This window comes from Gossypium hirsutum, chromosome A01 (genome assembly GCF_007990345.1).
Source record: "Gossypium hirsutum isolate 1008001.06 chromosome A01, Gossypium_hirsutum_v2.1, whole genome shotgun sequence".
Lineage (NCBI taxonomy): Eukaryota > Viridiplantae > Streptophyta > Magnoliopsida > Malvales > Malvaceae > Gossypium > Gossypium hirsutum.
Window position 1 is genome coordinate 45,322,761 of NC_053424.1, and position 21,217 is coordinate 45,343,977.

General features: G+C 35.4%; 1 protein-coding gene across 1 annotated transcript; it reads right to left on the reverse strand.

Moving 5' to 3' along the window:
- Window positions 1-16,913: 16,913 nt before the first annotated feature.
- On the reverse strand, window positions 16,914-20,505 carry LOC107948281 (zinc finger CCCH domain-containing protein 30). The gene is made up of 2 exons (XM_016882772.2): window positions 20,272-20,505; window positions 16,914-19,502 (listed from the first exon to the last, which is right to left on the reverse strand). Exon 2 carries the CDS (start codon window positions 19,477-19,479, stop codon window positions 17,329-17,331), a length of 2,151 nt encoding a protein of 716 aa, XP_016738261.1. The 5' UTR covers window positions 19,480-19,502; window positions 20,272-20,505; the 3' UTR covers window positions 16,914-17,328.
- Window positions 20,506-21,217: the final 712 nt, after the last annotated feature.

Consider the following 21,217-nt stretch of genomic DNA (forward strand, 5'->3'; position numbering starts at 1 on the left):
AGAATTGTCCTTTGATGACTCGGGGTTACTGTTTTCTGGCTGACTTGATGTTTCTACCGTTCGATGAGTTTGATGTGATTCTAGGTATGGACTAGCTGACTATGCATGATGCAGTTGTGAATTGTAGATGAAAGATTATTGAATTGAAATGTCAAAATGGTAAAATTCTTCGGATTGAGTATGATGATTCGAGTGAATTACCTACTGTGATATCGTCTATGTTAGCTCAAAAAATGAAAAAGGGCTATAATGCATATCTTGTATACGTACTGGATACAAAGGCGTATGAATCAAAGATTGAATCTGTACCTATTGTTTGTGAGTTTTCAGATATATTTCCAGAAGAATTACTGGGTTTGTCACTGATCAGAGAGGTTGAATTTGGTATTGAATTAATAGTAGGAACAACACTGATATCGATAGCTCCATACAGAATGGCTCCAACAAAATTAAAAGATTTGAAAGCTCAGTTGCAAGAATTGACAGACAGAGGTTTTACACAACCGAGTTATTCGCCCAGGGTGCACCGGTATTATTTCTAAAGAAGAAAGATGGCACGATAAGAATGTATGTCGACTATAGATAGCTAAACAAAGTGACTATAAAGAACAAATACCCTCTACCGTTGATTGATGATTTATTTTATCAGTTGAAAGGGGCTAAGTATTTTCAAAGATTGATTTGAGATCGGGTTATTATTAGTTGCGAGTTAAAGATTCAGATGTACCTAAGACTGCGTTCAGAACAAGGTACAGACATTATGAATTCCTTATTATGTCTTTCGGATTAACTAGTGCTCCTGCAATTTTCATGGATTTGATGAACCGGATATTCAAACCGTATTTAGATTGATTTGTTGTTGTATTCATTAATGACATTCTGATCTATTCACAAGATGAATCTGAACATTCCGAGCACTTGAGAGTTGTGTTACAAACTTTATGTGATAAGTAATTATTTGCAAAGTTCAGAAAATGTGAGTTTTAGCTTCAAAAGGTTGGATTTCTAGGGCATATTGTTTCAACTGAAGGTATTAGAGTTGACCCAAGTAAGATTTCTGCTATTATTGACAAGAAACCTCCAAGAAATGTGTCTGAAGTCCGTAGTTTTTTGGGTTTAATGGGCTATTACTGAAGATTTGTGAAAGGATTTTCGATGATTACGACACCGATGACACAAATGCTTCACAAAGATGTGAAATTTGATTGGTCAAAAAAATGTCAGTAGAGTTTCAAACAATTGAAAGTACTGTTAACTGAAGCACTAGTTCTAGTTCAACCTGAATCGGGAAAAGAGTTTGTAATTTATAGTGACGCGTCATTAAATGATTTGGGATGTGTTCTAATGCAAGAAGGAAAAGTTATAGCTTATGCTTCTCGATAATTGAATCCGCATGAAAAAACTATCCGACGCATGACTTAGAGTTGGCTGCAATTGTGTTCGCATTGAAAATTTGGCAACACTACTTATACGGTGAAGCATGCCATATTTATACGAATCACAAAAGCTTAAAATATCTGATGTCACAGAAATATTTGAATCTACGACAATGAATATGGCTCCAGTTATTGAAAGATTATGAATTTGTGATTGATTATCACCCGATAAAAGCAAATGTTGTTGCTGATACCCTAAGCCAAAAACCTTTGTTTGCATTATGAGCAATGAATACTCAATTGATGATTTGTGATGATGGGTCTATTTTAGCTGAATTAAAAGCTAAACTAGCATTTCTTCAACAAATCTGTGAAGCTCAGAAAGATGACCGTGAATTGCAAGTTAAACGAATTCAATGTGAGACTATCCCTAATTCATAGTTTCAGATTGGAGCCAATAATTGTTTAAGGTTCCAGAATAGAATTTGCATACCGAGAAATTTCAAGCTCATTCAGAAGATTTTGTACGAAGCACACAACAGTTGCTTATCTGTTCATCCGAGAAGTACCAAAATGTACAACAATTTGAAACAGTTTTATTGGTGGCAAGGCATGAAACCAGATATCTAAATGTTTGCTTTGTCAGCAAATTAAAGCTGAACATCAAGTACCATTTAGTTTACTACAATCTGTGATGATTCTTCAGTGGAAATGGGGTAGAGTTACAATGGAATTTGCGTTAAGATTGCCCCTAACTCCGAAAAAGAAAGATGCTAACTGGGTTGTCTTTGATCGACTAATGAAATATGCTCATTTCATGCCTATACGTATAGATTACTCACTTGATAGACTAGCTGAATTGTACATTTCTGAGATTGTTTGATTACACGGGGTGCCACTATCTATTATTTCTAATAGAGATCCAAGAATTACATCGCGATTCTGAAAGAAACTGAAAGAAGCTCTGGGAACACGGTTGAATTTCAATACTGCTTTTCATCATCAGATCGATGGTCAGACTGAGAGAGTTATTCGGATTCTCGAAGACATGTTGAGATGTTGTATTTTAAAGTTTGAGGGTAGTTGGGAAAAGTACTTACCGTTGATTGACTTCGCGTATAACAACAATTTTCAAACGAGTATAAATATGTCACCGTACGAAGCTTTATATGGTTGCAAACATCAAACTCCACTATACTGGACTGAACTAAGTGAGAAAAAGATTCACGAGGTTGAATTGATTAGAGAAACTGAAGAAAAATTGAAAATGATTCTCGACAATTTAAAACCAGCTTCAGATCGACAGAAATCATACGCTGATTTAAAACGTAAAGAAATTGAGTTTCAAGTCGAGGATTGAGTATTTCTAAAGGTGTTACCATGGAAAAAGGTTCTTCGATTCAGCCGTAAAGAAAAGCTGAGTCTGCAATTTATAGGACTGTTTGAAATCATCGAAATAATAGGGCCTGTAGTGTATCGATTAGCATTACTGTCAGAACTTAAAAAGATTCATAATATCTTTCACATTTCTATGCTATGTCGATACAGATCCGATCTGTCACATGTGATTTCTCCGGTAGATGTTGAGATACAGACTGATTTGACATATAGCGAAGAACCGATTAAGATTTTAGCTCGTGAAATCAAAAAATTGAGAAATAAACGCATAGCTCTAGTAAAGGTTCTTTGGCATAAACATGGGATCAAGGAAGCTACGAAGGAGCCCGAGGAAGCTATACATAAACAGTACCCTAACCTATTCACTAGTAAGATTTTCGGGGACGAAAATTCCTAAAAGGGGAGAGTTGTAACAGCCCGTTTTTAGTCAAATCAAAATAGTGGTTTCGAAACCACAAATCTAAAGTCAAAATATTTATTTTATTATTTTATTAAAGTTTGCAGCATGATATAATTATTGTGTGAAAGTTTCGTAAAGAAATTTTACTGTTTGAATGCTTAATTCGATAAAAAGAACCAAATCGCGTAAAGTGTAAAAGTGGAGTTCCATTAGCTAAAGGTATCTAATAGCTATGGAATTTTACTTTAGAGGTCCTTATGTGGTAAATATACCATCAATATCATGAGTGGACAATTTTGGACAACCATTATGTGATTTTTATGGTTTAATATTAAGGTTAATATGGTAGATGATATTAAAAGGTTAATTAAATAAAAATTAAAACATGAAAATGCATGAAAGTGTGCATCTTCTTCACCGAAAATAAAGCTTGAGAAAGCTATTAAACAAGCTTGAACATTCGGCTACTTTGAAAGCTAGATTAAGGTATGGTTTTAGCTTGATTTGTAATGATTTTTACGTTTTTAAGATCGTTGCTTCGTATTCTAGCTAGCCCGTACCTTAGATTTTGAAATTGTTAAAGATTTTCATGTTTCCATTGTTGAATTCTTGAGTAATTTGATATTGATGATAGATTATGAAGGTTTATTGATAAATTTATTAATTTTGTAAAGTGATTTTTTTACGAAAATGTCAAAAAAGGGTTAATTTGTGAAAATGAAAAATTTTGGGGGTAGAAGTGTGAATAAATAAAATATATGGTCTTCTAGGGACTCTATTAAAATTCGGCTAAGCATGGGTTTGTGATTAATTACATGCATTTGCAATTTTATGTGATAGGGGCTAAATTGTAAAAATGAAAAACATTAAGGGCAAATGTGTAAATTTGCCAAAATATGAATTATAGGCTAAATTGAATAGACCGAATATTGAATGTGCTAAATTTGATAATATATAGATCAAGCTAATTCGAGATCGGGATTAGATCGGGGAAAAGGAAAAGTGGACGAATAGTCAATAATTTTCATCCGAGCAACTCGAGGTAAGTTCCTATAATTAAAATTGAACTTTTGTATACTTGTAATTATTTAAAATAAATGTATGTAATTGAGTAAATGATCTACTTGAAATTCAAATGCCTTATTGATATGGTTTGATGTTATCGAGCCCCATTTGAACCGTAGGAATTCGTAGGATACGAGTGACATGTCACTAGGGTTACCGTTTAGGTCAAGATCCTACATGTGCTGCAGACTCACTGTAGCTCATATGAGCTTACTGATATATCAACTCCTAAGAGCTTACTTTTCATCAGCTCAGAAGGAGCTTACCGATCATAGCTCGAAAGAGCGAATACGACAATGAATTGACAGATTACCGAGTACTACACTTAGTGTGTATCACCCGTGTATCTATCGATATTCTAATAGGTTCAACAGGCATAAATTCTGTTATATGGATGAAGTACTATTTGAACAGATGAGTTACTGTTATCGAATGAATTACCATTTATATGATTAAGAGTGAAATGTTATAAATGATGTACAGGATATGTGAATTTGATATGATACAATGTATTAAGTATTAAATTGATATAATGAATGATTACATGTACTTATGTGACTAACTTGTTGATCAATGCTTATGTATAGGCTAGTTATAAAGATGATAGATATGGTCACTTGAGATGGTGATTTTGGGTTCATGTTATGGTATATGTTAAAGCGATGCAATTTGGCTTAACGTGGTATAATGCTTTGGTTGCATATATGTATTCAATTATGGTATGTATTGGTAAGTAGAAGATGGAAATGGAAATATACAAATGTTGTCTTGATATGTGATAGGTATATGAATGCAAAATGATTAATTATAATTTAGGTATTTGAATATGGTTTGAATATTGAATTTTATGAAGTGTATGAATTATGTTATCTAAGTAGGATGATAAAGCATGATTGAAATTCGTATAAATGTGTATGAAATGTTGTGGATTGGTTGCTTATTGAGTTATAAAATGTTGCAAATTATGTTTATGCAGGTATGTAAAAATAGGATGGTGGCAAAATGGCTTTGTAAATAGCCTATTTTTGTCCATACGGGCAGAGACACAGGCATGTATCTCAGCCTTGTGTGACACATGGTCATGTTATACGACCATGTGTCCCCTGGTGTTGAAATTAAAATGAAGTCAGTATACTCCACACGGTCTCACACACGGGCATGTGACTGGCTGTGTGGTACAAGCCAGTATAGCCCCTAATTGGCACACGGCCTAGCACATGGGCGTGTGACTTGGCCGTGTTGCATAAGTCAACACACCCTAAAGGTTTGGCACGGCCTAACACACGGTCTGGATACGAGCGTGTGTGGCCACTTCGAAGGGCACACGGGCTAAACACATGGGCGTATGGTTGGCTGTGTAACCCAAGTCAGTATGTACCCCCTATTTTCACATGGCTGGTGACACGGGGGTGGCTAGTGGCCGTGTGAGACACACGGCCTACCCACGTGGACGTGTGTCATCTGTTTTGAGAAAAAAATTTCAATGTTTTGTGAAGTTTTATAAGTTATCAGTTTAGTCCCGAACTGCTCCTAAAGCATGTTTAAGGTCTCGTAGGCTATTATAGGGGACAAATTGATTGTGATTGAATGATAATTATATGAATTGATTGAATGCATGAGAAAAGTACGGTTACATGTGTTATAAGTTTGGTAATGCTTTGTAACCCTATTCAGGCGTTGAATACGGGTGAGAGGTGTTACATTCATTTTGTATAAGGCCATTTGAAATTGGCTACTAATGGTTTAAGCAATTTACATGATAATATCTTTCATGGATGTGGAAACTTGCATAATTTGGGTTGATGAGTATGTGATGTTTGTGTATAATAGATGGTAACATGTGATTAACGTGTGGATGTCTTGATGTGGCTGATTTGGTTGTATCTAAATGCTTGAATTGGTGCTATGTTGTGTTGTATAGGTGTGTACATCAAAGGGTGGCAAAATGGCTTGGTAAATAGCCTTATTTTTGTCTATACGGGTAGACACACGAGCATGTGTCTAGGCCATGTGTGACACACGTTTTGCCCCACGGGCATGATTTAGGCCGTGTGTCCCTTGCACCCTAATTTTTGCAAAACAGAATGCTCAAAATTGAGCACATGGGCAGGGACACTGGCGTGTGTCTCAGCCCTGTAGATGACACGGCCTCAGGCACGGGCGTGTGTCCTGAGCATGTGAAGTCTACACCTATTTTATGAAAAATCATAAATTTGAAATCAACCACACAGCCTAGCATACGGGCGTGTGACTTGGCCGTGTGTGACCACACGGCCTGCCCACACAAGCGTGTCCCATATCCACACGGGCGTGTGACCCCTGTTTAGTGAAAAAATTTTCTAAGTGTTGTAAAATTTTCTAAAGTTCTCGGTTTAGTCATGAACCACTTCCGATGCATGTTTTGGGCCTCGTAGGATTTTATTAGGGACATTGTGATTGTATATGTTTGGTTTTAATTTGGATGAAAATTTATGACTCGAAAATGTATGTTTGTTTGTGTTTAAGTTCGGTAATGCCTTGTACCCTGTTCTGGCGTCGAATACGGGTAAAGAGTGTTACATTTAGTAGTATCAGAGCTATAATTTAATTGATTCTCGGACTAACGTAGTGTGTGTAAGAGTTTAGCTATACATGCCATATATGAACTGTGATAGTATGATGACTCCTAACAATTTTAATATGTGTTTTTATATATAGTAAATGGATCCTGACCGATGTGTAGTTGATGATGTAGAAAGTAATGCGTCGACTCCCGCTCAAGGGGCAGCTTCATCCGAAAATAGACCTCCCACGGTCAATCAGGGACGAAGGGCTAGGGAAGCCTTCCTCCACATGATGAATGAGTGGTATTCGGAGTTTGTTCAAAGAAATCCGAATGCTCAACATCCTCCACCCCCTCCTTATCCCCAATCGATTCTCGTTGTTCCTCAAGGTGTGGATTTGGTAAGACAGAATAAGCCCCCAGTTGATAAGACTCAAAAGCAAAGGGCTGAGGAATTCAGGGCTAATGTAGATGATGACCCCGAGAGAGCTGGGTTCTGGCTTGAGAATACTATCAAGGTATTTGATGAGTTATCATGTACATCCAAAAAATGCTTGAAATGTGCTACATCGTTGTTGAGAGACACAACATATCACTGGTGGAAGACACTAGTATCTGTGGTACCAAGAAAGAGGGTTACATGGGAATTCTTTCAAGAGGAGTTCCGAAAGAAATATATCAGTCAGCGGTTCATCGATCAGAAATGTAAAAAAATTCTTAAGCTAAAATAGGGCCGAATGTCAGTGACAGAGTATGAGTGAGAATTTTTCGGGCTCAGTAAGTATGCCCGAGAGTGTGTTTCCTCCAAGGCTATTATGTGTAAAAGGTTCAAAGATGGACTGAATAAGGACATCTTATTGTTAGTTGGAATCTTGAAGCTAAAAGAATTTTTTGTATTGGTTGAACGAGCTTGCAAAGTCGAAGAGCTAAGCAATGAGAAAAGAGAAGCCGAGAGTGAGGCTAGAGATGCAAGAAAAATGCCAGTGAGTAAGTCATTTCAATCTGAGTGAAAGAAATCTAGAGAAATGAATTCTCGTTCGAATGTATCAGTTGGGTATTCGCACAGAGACCGTGGGAAGCAATATTCAAGTTTTAAATCTCAAGCTACTTCAATGGCAAGTGTGGGTAATGTCAAGTCTAACAGACCTGAATGACAGCATTGTGGAAGAAGACATACCGGCGAGTGTAGGATGAATAACCGAGCTTGTTTCAAATGTGGTTCCCAAGAGTATTTTATCCGAGATTATCCTGAGATAGCTGAAAAAGAACAATTTCAGAGTGCAAGGCTGAGTAATACTACCAATAGGGGTAGGCCACAGAGAAATACCGGGAATAAAGTTAGCAATAAAGGTGTGACGAAGGATACAGCCATGAGATCTGAGGCCAGAGTACTTGTTAGAGCTTATACCATTTGTGCTCGTGAGGATGCGTCATCTTCCGTTGTGATTACTGGTACATTTTCTCTTTATGATACTAATGTTATTGCATTGATTGATCCTAGATCGACTCATTCTTATGTTTTTGTGAATTTGGTATCTAGTAAGAATTTACATGTTGAGTTTACTGAGTTTATGATTAAAGTGTCAAACCCCTTAAGCAAATATGTGCTAGTTGATAAAGTTTGCAAGAATTGTCCTTTGATAATTCGAGGTCACTATTTTTCGGTTGATTTAATGCTATTGCCATTTGACGAATTTGATGATATTTTAGGTATGGACTGGTTGACATTGCATGATGCCATAGTAAATTGTAGACAGAAAACTATTGAATTGAAATGTGAAAATGGTGAGGTTCTTTGGGTTGAAACCAATAAATCAAGTGAATTGCCAATTGTGATTTCGTCTATGTCTTCTCAGAGGTATGTAAGGAAAGGTTGTGAAGCTTACCTTGCTTATGTGTTGAATACAAAGATGTCTGAATTGAAAATTGATCCAGTGCCGATAGTTTGTAAATATCTGGATGTGTTTTCGGAAGATTTGCCAGGGTTACCACCGGACAGAGAAGTGAAATTTTCTATTGATTTGGTACTTGGGGCTTCACCGATATCAATCGCTTCGTATAGGATGGCTCTGACTGAATTGAAAGAATTAAAAGCTCAATTGCAAGAGTTGACAGATAAGGGTTTTGCGAGACCTAGTTTTTCTCCCTGGGATGCTCCAGTGTTATTTGTCAAGAAGAAAGATGGATCCATGAGGCTTTGTATCGATTACCAATAGATCAACAAGGTGACTATAAAGAATAAGTATCCTTTACCAAGGATTGATGAGAGTTAAAGAGTCGGATGTGCCGAAAACCGCTTTTAGGACAAGGTATGAGCATTATGAGTTTCTTGTTATGCCTTTTGGATTAACTAATGGACCTACTGTTTTTATGGACTTGATGAATAGAATTTTCCTACCATATTTAGATAAGTTTGTGGTTGTGTTCATCGATGATATTCTGATTTATTCTCGAGAAGAGTCTGAGCATGTCGACCACTTGAGAATTGTATTGCAGACCTTGAGAGATAAGAAATTGTTTGTTAAATTCAGTAAAAGTGAATTTTGGCTCCGAAAAGTCAGATTTTTGGGACATATTGTTTCAGGTGATGGTATTCAGGTTGATCCAAGTAAGATTTCGACAATTGTTGATTGGAAACCACCAAGGAATGTATCTAAAGTTAGAAGCTTTTTGGGTTTAGCTAGATGTTATCAACACTTTGTCAAAGGATTTTCAATGATTGCTACTCCTATGACCAAGTTTTTGCAAAAAGATGTTAAATTTGAGTGGTCCGAAAAATGTCAGCAAAGTTTTGAGAAATTGAAGGTATTGTTGACTGAGGCATCGATTTTAGTACAACCTGAATCGGGAAAAATTTTGTAATTTATATTGACACGTCACGGAATGGTTTGGGTTGTGTGTTGATGCAAGAGGGCAAAGTGGTAGCTTATGCCTCGAGACAGTTGAAACCGCATGAGAAGAATTATCCGACGCACGATTTGGAATTGGCCACCATTGTTTTTGCTCTAAAAATTTGGCGTCATCATTTGTACGATGAGAAATGCCATATCTTTATTGAACATAAAAGTTTAAAATACTTGATGACTCAGAAAGAACTGAACTTGCGAGAACGGAGATGGCTCGAATTATTGAAGGATTATGAACTAGTGATTGACTATCATCGAGAAAAGCGAATGTAGTCGCAGATGCTTTGAGTAGAAAGTCCTTGCTTGTTTTGAGAGTTATGAATACGAGATTGACCTTGTCTAATGATGGTCAATTTTGGCCAAGTTGAGAGCTAGACCGGTATTTATTCAGCAAATTTGTGAAGCTTAGAAAAATGATAGTGAATTACAAGCCAAAAAAGCTCTGTGTGAATCAGGTAGTGATACAGACTTTCAGATCTTTTTAAATGATTGTTTGATGTTCAAGGATAGAGTATATGTACTGAAAAATGATGAACTTATTTAGAAAATTTTACACAAGGCACTCAGTGGTTGTTTTTCAGTTCATCCGGGTAGTACGAAAATGTATAATGATTTGAAAAATTATATTGGTGGTCAGGTATGAGACAAGATATTTCAAAGTTTGTTTTGAAATGTTTAATTTGTCAACAAGTAAAGGCCGAACATTAAGTGCCTTCGGGTTTACTTTAGCCTATGATGGTACCGGAGTGGAAATGGGATAAGATTACAATGGACTTTGTGACGGGTTTGCCTTTGACTCCAAAAAAGAAAAAAGTCGTCTGGGTTGTTGTTGATAGATTGACGAAATCGGCTCATTTTATTCCGGTACGTACTGACTACTCACTTGATAAGTTAGTTGAATTGTACGTTTATGAGATTGTGAGATTGCACGAATGCTTGTTTCTATTATTTTGAATAGAGATCTGAGGTTTACTTCGAGATTTTGGAAGAAATTACAAGAGGGTTTGGGTACGAAGTTAAATTTTAGTACTGCTTTTCTTCCACAAACCGATGGTCAATCTAAAAGAGTAATTCAAATTCTTGAAGATATGCTCCGAAGTTGTGTTCTAGAATTCGAAGGTAGTTGGAAGAAATATCTACCATTGGTCGAATTTGCTTATAACAACAACTTTCAATCAAGTATAAAGATGGCACCATATGAAGCATTGTATGGCTGTAAGTGTCGAACTCTGTTGTATTGGACAAGACTTTGTGAGAGACAGATTCACGGGGTTGATTTGGTTAGAGAAACCGAAGAAAAAGTAAAGGTAATCCGTGATTGCTTGAAAGCCGCTTTAGATCAACAAAAGTCATACGCAGATTTGAAAAGAAAGGAGATAGAATTTCATGTTGGTGATAAAGTATTTCTGAAAGTATCTCCGTGGAAGAAGATTCTGAGGTTAAGGCAAGTTGAGTCCACGTTTCATTGGGCCATATGAGATTACTGAAAGAATAGGGTCAGTGGCCTATAAGTTAGCTTTACCGACAGAGTTAGAAAGGATTCACAATGTGTTTCATGTGTCAATGTTGCGACGATATCATTTTGATCCTTCACATGTGATTTCTCCATCAGAAATTGAGATTCGACCTGATATGACGTATGGTGAAGAACCGATCAAGATTTTAACTCGAGAAGTTAAACAGTTGAGAAATAAAAGTATAGCCCAAGTGAAAGTTTTATGGCAACGACATGCGGTCGAAGAGGCTACATGGGAACCCGAGGAATCTATAAGAAAATAGTACCCAAACCTATTTTCTGGTAAGATTTTCGGGGACGAAAATCCCTAAAAGGGGGGAATTGTAACAGCCTGATTTTGGGCCTAGTCGGAACAGTGGTTTCGGGACCACAAATTTGACGCAGAAAAATTTATTTTTCTTATATTTTTATGGTCTACAATTTTATGGAATGATTCTATGAAAAATTTCGTTCGAAAATTTTGACGTTTGAGCACTCAATTTAGTAAAAAGGACTAAATTGCAAAAAGTGAAAAACGTGAGTTCTAGAAGCTAGAGGTGTCTAATTGTTATGAAATTTTAAATTGATGGTCCTTATATGGTAATTAGACCATTTGTTAAGTTAGTGGACAAAAATGAACATGAAGTAAGAGAAATTTTAGTGTTTTAAGAAAAGGGCATTTTGGTTATTTGGTAATTAAATGAATTAATAAGCAAATTAAAAGTCAATTTTTGCTTATCTTCTACCCTTTGGCCGATATTTACAAGAGGAAGACATAGCTAGGGTTTTTCAAGCTTCCAAGCTCGATTGTAAGTCCGTTCTAGCCCCGTTTTTTAATGTTGTTTACATTTTTAAAATCATTGTAACTCAATCTACCTATTTCTAGCTCTAATTTGAGGTATGATTAAGGTTTAGGGTTTGACCCATGTTAAAAATGTGCATATTTTGATGGCTAATGGTAGAAAATGCATGGTTGATGTTAGAAAAACAACTTTTGCTAAGTGATTTTCTATAAAATGTCAAAAAGGACCTATTTGTAAAAGTTATAAAATAAGTAGTAAAAGTGTGATTAAGTGGAAAATGTAGGCTGGTATAAGTATGAAAATGGTTCAGCTAGGCTTGGGTTTTGAAGAAAGCGAACACACTTCAAGTTACGAGCCTAGGGACTAAATTGTAAAAATGTGAAACATTAGGGGAAAAAATGTAATTTTCCATAATATGATTTTTGGACTGAATTGAACAATTTGACTATTAAATAAGCGAATTTTTTTATTATAGATCAAGAAAAACGATGTTCGGACCTAGATCGGGGGAAAAACAAAGTGTTTGATGATTAGGTCAAATTTATATTATTTTTGTACCAAGGTAAGCTCGTATATAAATAATGCATTGTTATATTAATGTTTTAAATGCTTTAATACTGTATGAATTGTGAATGACTTTTGGATGTAATCGACAAAGTTTCAACAAGCGAGAATTCCTGGTTGAGCCTTAGGAATAAAATAGGGTACAAGTGACATGTTACTAGGAACCCATGTGTTTATGTGATTCGGGTGCTAGTCTTGTACGTCCTACCAGTGGATGGGTATGCTGGCATATGTTGTGGATAGCAGCTTGTATGAGCAGCACTGTATAGCTACGTCCTGACTGATAGCTTGTGTGAGCAGGCCCGTGAGTAGCTCAAAAAGGAGTCTATATATATGAGATGTGAGGTAGCTTTGGCTACATGTATGGCACTTATGTGCAAGATTTCCGAGCATCCGTTAATATTCCGAGTGTTCAACGGGAATGTCGAAGTTGTGAAAGGATATGGTTATGTTGCGAGTTGGTACAGGTATGTACGTAAAACTCATAAGTAATGAGCTCGACATGTGATGAACTCTTGGTAGAATTATGATTGAGTAAGTTATGATTATGAGATTTTGATAATGTTCATGTTAATCTTCATCATGTTAACTGTATGTTAATTGTGTGGTTATGATGCTTATTATTTGCATAGGAACTTACTAAGCTTTAAAGCTTACTCCCTTTCCTTTCCCTTATCTTATAGTGTCACCAAGCTAACTCGGGATTCGGAGATCGTTGGAGATCCATTCACACTGTCAACAATTATTTTAGTACCAATGATTTCAACATTTTGAGTTATGGCATGTATAGAGGACTTGGTCATTTTGTTATGTGCCATAATTGATTTGGCCAAATGTGTTGGCTTATATTGGTTGAAAGTTCATTTTGTATAAGGCCATTTGAAATTGGCTACTAATGGTTTAAGCAATTTATATGATGATGTCTTTCATGGATATGGAAACTTGCATAATTTGAGTTGATGAGTATGTGATGTTTGTGTATAATAGATGGTAGCATGTAATTGACGTGTGGATGTCTTGATTGTGGCTGATTTGGTTGTATGAAAATGCTTGAATTGGTGCTATGTTGTGTTGTGTAGGTGTGTACATCAAAGGGTGGCAAAATGGCTTGGTAAATAGCCTTATTTTTGTCCACATGGGTAGACACACGGGCGTGTGTCTAGGCAGTGTGTGACACACGGTTTGCCCCACAGGCATGTGTTAGGCCGTGTGTCCCCTGCACCTTAATTTTTGCAAAATAGAATGCTCAAAATTGAACACATGGGCAGAGACACGGGCGTGTGTCTCAGCCCTATAGATGACACGGCCTCAGGCATGAGCGTGTGTCTTGGGCGTGTGAAGTCTGCACCTATTTTATGAAAAATCATAAATTTTAAATCAACCACACGGCCTAGCACACGGGCGTGTGACTTGGTTGTGTGTCTTCAATTTGTTCTTGGGTGACAAACAGTGAGTTACATGGGTTAGGGACATGGGCGTGTGTGACCACACGGCCTGCCCACATGGGCGTGTCCCATATCCACATGGGCGTGTGACCCCTATTTAGTGAAAAAAATTTAAGTGTTGTAAAATTTTCTAAAGTTCTCGGTTTAGTCCCAAACCACTTCCGATGCATGTTTTGGGCCTTGTAGGCTCGTGTTAGGGACATTATGATTGTATATGAATGGTTTTAATTTGGACAAAAATTTATGACTCGAAAATGTATGTTTGTTTGTGTTTAAGTCTGGTAATGCCTCGTACCCTGTTCCAGCGTCGAATACAGATAAGGGGTGTTACACCATATGCTCCTAAACACCCTAAAAAGCATCCTTATGACAGGTCCTCTAAATTATTAGTTTGTCAATCGCCCAATAGTCAGAGTCCGTATGAACCAATTCCTCATTGTCATCTGCCGCAACACTCCAAACTTCATCATCAGTAGACTTCATCTTGGACAATAAGGAATTTAACTTATCAGCCATGGCAACAAGAATGTAAGCAAAGAAGATAAAAAAAAGCTGAAAGGAATGAAAATTTGTTACACAAGAGAGAAAAGAGTTATAGGATAGCACAACTTGCCAAAGATGGATGAAGAAAGTCGCAAACAATTGGACTAATGCAATCAACTTGTGTGAAAAAAAGCCCATTCAACATTTCTATTGGCCCATCCTAAGACTCGCACAACAGTACTGTTACATTCGGACAACTAAAGGAGTCCTAAGAAAGGAAGGGCTCTAAACTAGAAACTCCTTCATGTACACGAACTCTACAATAGTGCCGCACAGGTTTGCCAACCACTGCACATCAAAGTGATGGTGGTGGCAACCCCTTCGCCCTCTTCCCCATACCGCTTTTACCTTAAACAACCCTATGAAGCTCCCAAAAAACTAGGAAGATAGAACCTGATGAACTTTTTTTGCACAGTTCCAAACCTACACCAACGTCGCATATGCACACCATTTCTATCACACATGTCCTAGTTCGTGTTGCATGCCAATCCACCCCCAACCCTCACTGCAAATCATTAAACCTTCCCACTCACTACCACCATATCCGACACACTCCCACCACGAGCTAAATCGTGAGGGAGATAGAAAAATTATTGTTGCTAGTACTATCAATAAACAATTGCATACGACCAAAAATTCAATTCATCAAAATTGGGCAATAAAAGTTGGTATCCTATATGCTATAATCTTGCATGTGTTTATTTTTATATTTTCAAAATGAATATAAAAGTTTTAATATGTTATAAAAAAGAGAGTAAAATAGTAACTTTTGTAACGATTGAAAAAAATAGTTAATTTTATTATGAGGTAATTTTAATTAAATAATAAGACATTAATTTAAAATATGATTTGACATGTTCACGTAACCTATTGTAATTTAAAAAACTTGAATAATTTCTTTCGAAAAAAACTTATCAGTTTCATGTTAAAATATTGTGATATCATGTAATTAAATCCATTTTGTAAAGTTGAACAGTTTTTTTCAAATAATAAAAAAATTTCATTTTAAAATCATAATGATAAATTACTTAGATGGTTACTTATATTAAGTCAATTTCATATTCTAATTAATTGTAAGGATAAATTATAATTTTAGAATGAGTAAATAAGAGTACGTTAAAACTTCAATAACTATTTGGGTAGTTCACTTTATAACTAAAATGTGCTTCTTCCTATTATACATATAACATATATATATATGTAGAGTACTCTCACCAAATGCGAACCCTTACAAAATGGAAATTAAATAGATTGATAAAAGGAAGATGAAAACTTTAGATATAAAATTCTTATAAAAATGGTTAATTTGTAGTTTACTTCCGAATTTGTTTAAAAGTACTTAGTTGGCACTTAAATTTTTTTTGTACGTAATTCGTACTTAAACTTGTATTCCATCACCCAAATTAATACCTCCGCACTGACAAAGTTATTTTGTACTGGCGTGACATTGATAATCAATCCTATAATAACACATGACAATCTCTCAATATGATATATGACAAGCATAAATTAAAAAAAATTAAAGATATTAAAAAATATAAATTAATTTTAAAAAATATAATTTTTTGACTAAATTCAAGTATCAACTAAATATTTTTTGCACAAAGTCAGATAACATTCAATAGACAACGTATATGTTAACTCTTAAAAAAATTAACATTAACAAATTGAGATAATGCCTATAACAAATTCAAATTCAGGTTCCAACTAAATAAAATTGTTATAGATGAAAACTACCTATTAACTCTTAAAAGAATTATTTATCACAAACTGTTAATAAGAAAACAACTCATTTCGATTTAAAAGGATAACTAAATAGAATGATAATGAAAAGTTAAGTGTGTATATTTATAACATTATTTATTTGTTTAATTTTATTTTTAATAATAAAATAATATTTTTTAGCTTTCTATCTTATGCTTCAGTCATAGCAAAAAAAAAATCACCCTTTTTATCTATTCTATCATGCAAACAAGATATGTATTCTTTTTAATTTTGCATCTTTCCATCCTTTTATCCTCGTAGCCTTAATTTGTCATGGAAATCTAGCAGTCCTCACATTTTTCAACTTAAATAATAATAATAATAATAATAACATTACTCATTCCATGCAAAAGTATTAAAATGGAAAATAAGATTCATCAATCAAATTGAAGAATAAGCTATAAAATATGATCAGATTAGCAGAATCCACATACTTAAACCTTATATTAAAAAGTCCTGGCATCTAGTCTTCCCGGTTAAGAATTAAGAATTGGTTTAATGTCAACAATCCCCAGATGCCATAACTGGGATTTGTTGGAATCCAAATTTCAAACAAACAAAACAATAATGGCATAAGAGAAACGAAAAAAGAATTTTACGTAACAATGAAGCTATATGGAATAGGAATTAAGCAATAAATTGTAGTTGAATGTTACATCATCATCATCATCAAAGGATCATAAATTTTGAAATGGCAGAAATGGAAATCTAATTTAGAAATATTTTAAGGGAAAAAAAAATAAGAACTCCTAAAACTGGTCATAATTCGTTTAAAACATAAAGAGGGAGATTATCCTCAACCTGTTCTAACTGTTTTGTTGTAATAATAACAATAAATGGTGAAAATTGAAGTTTCCATTGTCAAACTGACCTTGGCTTCACCTTTGTGTTCCTCTTTAGTTTTCCTTCAACATCCAAATCACTAACAGAATCCCAAAATCTGAAAATCCAAAAATAATTGCGGATGTTATTTACCAAAACGTTTTTTTTCTTATCTCTACCTCAGGATGGCTCAGCGAAACCGGTTTCAGTTTTGCTGAGCCACGAGTTGATCGAGCTGCATTTGCTCCAGCCAAGCACCCAACACTGCATTATCGACCGGATCTGCATTCATGCTAGAACCCTCACCCGAGACTGGTGCTGCTATTTTCTCTTTGATCTCAGTGGGAGATTCTTTTACAAGGGACTGAACCCATGATAAATCGGGTTCATCCCCATTACCAAGCTCAAATGAGGAAGACCTGCGATGCTTGTCCAACCCATCGGCATTGACAGCCCAGTCTGGCTTCCCATTGGAGGATCCCCATTTTGACCATGAATTAACCGGGGAACCAACAATGGCAGCCGAGCCAGAGCCAAGCTCCCTAGAGCTTAGGCTACGAAATTGTTGCTGCTTCTCCCGTTGAGCTAACATTGAAACCCGAGAGCTCATTGGTGAGATAGGTTCAACGTTTCGAGGAGACATCCTACCGGATAGAGAAGCCTGCAAGAGAGGATGCTCAATACTTTTAGGAGAAAAAGTTGTATTTATAGGTGATAGCATGTTTTGCTGTTGCTGAAATTGATTAAGAACGGCAGATTTATGGGTCGGAGAGAAAACAGCAGCAGCCAACACTTGATCAGAGTATCGTGGAGATGAGCTCTCAGCAGAAAAGAGGTCATCTAGGTTTGATGGGGTCAGGGTCTTCATTCGACCAGATCGATTAAAAGAACTAGAACTCATTGATGGCTGAGTAAGTCCAGGTAATTCATTCATCAGCTGAAGTTGCTGCACATCAAAATCAGACAGCAAGTTAAAGTCTTCAGCTTGAATGTCTCTAGCATTAAGAGAAGATCGCAGGCGACTGGATTGAAGATTGCTTCCCGGAAGATGGAGGGCTGGAACATTAGGCTGTGGCCAGCCAACATTAGATTGAGACATGCCATTCATGGAGGGAGACATGGGTGGAGAGAATGGTGAGGGAGACATAACAGATACAGATGAAGGTGATCCAGGCAAGAGACTCATGGCGGCAGCAAAATCCATAGCTGTAGCACCAGAAGTACTCGATCGAGGAGAAGGAACAGCAGAACCAGTGGAGACATACAGAGGACGAAGTTCATCAGCTGTATGAGCAAAGAAGCAGACTCTCCTAGCACAACTAGTACCATCCTTGCACAACCTGGTCCGATACTGAGCAGGGTGTAGCCAGCATTCGAAAACACCATGAGCATATTCGCACATATCTCCGCGCCTACATGTCCCCTTGCGAAAATCGGGGCAAGGAACACAACTGTAATGGAACTTCCTAGGATCCCTTCTCCGAGCATTCTCCCCAGGGTGAACAAATGGGCACTCAGTCCAATCATGGGAGTAGGCACGTGAGCAAGGCCGCACCTTGAATGAATACATCCGAAACTCATCAGTTGAATAGATGCTATTCTTGATGTCCGGAAGAGATGGATCAATCGGATATTCTTTCTTCTCTGATGCTGAAGAAATTGGAGCATCAATTGGCTTTGACTTCATCGGGGAATCTGAACCAGATAACAACGACCCATTTTCCTTCAAAGGCAATAGAGGAAGGGAGTCGAAATTTGCAACGGCTGCCACCTGTGAATTCCAATCAAAACCAGAACCCTCGATTGCAAGGAGCTCTTCAAGAGTTGATTTCACAGCTCCAAGCTTTGGAGGAACAACAATAACATCAACAGGAAGATGACCATTTGCGTCAACCGAATTTACATCAGCACCAGCCGCTAAAAGCAGCTTCACAACATCGATAACATTATCAGCCCCACCAGATGCAGCACAATGAAGGGCAGTGCTTTTGTCACGGCCACACACTAGGTTAACATCAGCATCCGAAGACGAAAGAATCAGCTTAATAACATCAATGCTACCATACATAGAAGCAACCATCAATGGTGTTCTCTCCTCATTAACCATCTGTTTCGAGCCTTTCTGACGACCATACCACAATCCAACCTCATCAACACCAGAAGGATCATGTTCCATCGATCGTTTAAAGCCCTCGACATCATTATTAGCAGCAAGCTCAAGCAGACTTGCAAAAGTATCTTCAGTTACTACAGTCAAGTGATTCATATCCACACGAGGAACTCTGTTATCTTCGAAAGAAGAATTCGATGTTCTTGGAGTCAGCTTCGAGTTTAATCGCTCCGATCCACAGCACATACTTTCATTTGATAAGAATCCAACTGAAAGTTTTTAAAAAGAAAAAGAAAAAAAGACACCATTAGAATCAAATATTCCAGAAGACATTATTAGGAAAAAAATGATAAACCCGCTAGGGATTGAAAGAAAATAAAAACAAAGGTCAAGTCAGTGTTTATCAACAAAGGTCAAGAAAATAAAAACAAAGGTCAAGTCAGTGTTTATCAACAACATGTCAACCAAAAAAATAGTGGAAATTAAACGTGGAATTAGGGATTTAAAAAACAAGACAGAAAACTTCGGAAGAAGGTAAAATTATTACAACATATTTTCCTACACTTTCAGACATAATTGTCAGAATAAAACATAGTGTTTCACTAACAATTTTAGGAAAAATGGAAGTTAAATTATTATCACTAATATTAGGAAATCAATACAAGCTTTATTAAACAGAATATCAAATCTTGCAACAAATCTTTCGGTGGTCAACAATATTAAATTTTCTTATAAAAAATTTTTAAAAAATAGCTAAAAGAGAAAGTTAAAATAAAAATATTTTTCGTGCAAGTGATCAACCAATTCATTTCACATATATATCTAAAACAAAGTTTCTTGTAAGTAAAAAATATAAATGAACTTAAACTAAAACCAACCAAACAAAAATAATCGGTTCAAAAATCATCTAAGTTCAAAGAAACCAATAAAAAGGAGAGATTTATACAGATCTAGTCAGAAAAAATAAGAAAAACGAAGTTTATTTTCAAGCAAAACTAAAAGAAAATGAACTTTAACTAAAACCCAAAAGAGCCTTACCAGTTCAGAATTCCATCTTAGTTCCAAGAACCCGATACAGATCTACTCGGAAAAGGAAGAACTAGATCTTCAAAAATGAAAAGAGAGAAAAAAAATAATCCCAATTTGATTTATATATTTTGGGGTATTTTTCTTAAGCTAAAAGGGGAGAGTTATGAGAAAATGAATAGCTTCTCATCTCTAGTTTCCATCTCACTGCTACTACTACTTTAATTGAAAACAAAATTAATATATAAAAAATGCATCCAATGTAAATTTTAGTTTTATATTTCAATTTTTGAAAAATTAACATTTTAAATATTTAACTATTAAATTTATGAATTTAATTTATTTATTATGTATATAAATTTTAAAATTTATATGAGATATTTATAATATCGATTTAAAATATTATATATTAATATTTATTTATCAGTTAAAGTTTTTTTATAAAAAATAAATATTTTAATTTTTATCAAATTTAACGTATATAATTTGTATGAGTAAATATTAATCGATATACGAAAATGTATAAAAGATAAAAATAATTTAGTTTTACATTAATATAAGTTAATTATCACTTAAAAATATTGAATTCTTTTAAAATAAAACTAAAAACAAAATAGGAAAAATCGAATAGAATGGTATTATTCCTTTTTTTTTTCACCAGTTACTAGCTTCCATAAAAATTCATCTCATTAAAAATTAAAGGCAAGGTTATTTTTGTCAGCATTGCTATATTATTGTTATTTTTTTAATAATTTTATTATAAGTTTTAAATAATATTTTTTTCAGATAATGCCTTTTCTCAACTCATAAATAAAAAAATATTTTATTTTAACGTATTCGAACTCAAATCTTTCTACATTAACAATAATAATTATGACAATTGAGCTCGAAACTATTTTATTATTTTCTATATTCTAAGGTTTTAACTAAGAATCTAAGTTTATGTAATAAAATATTT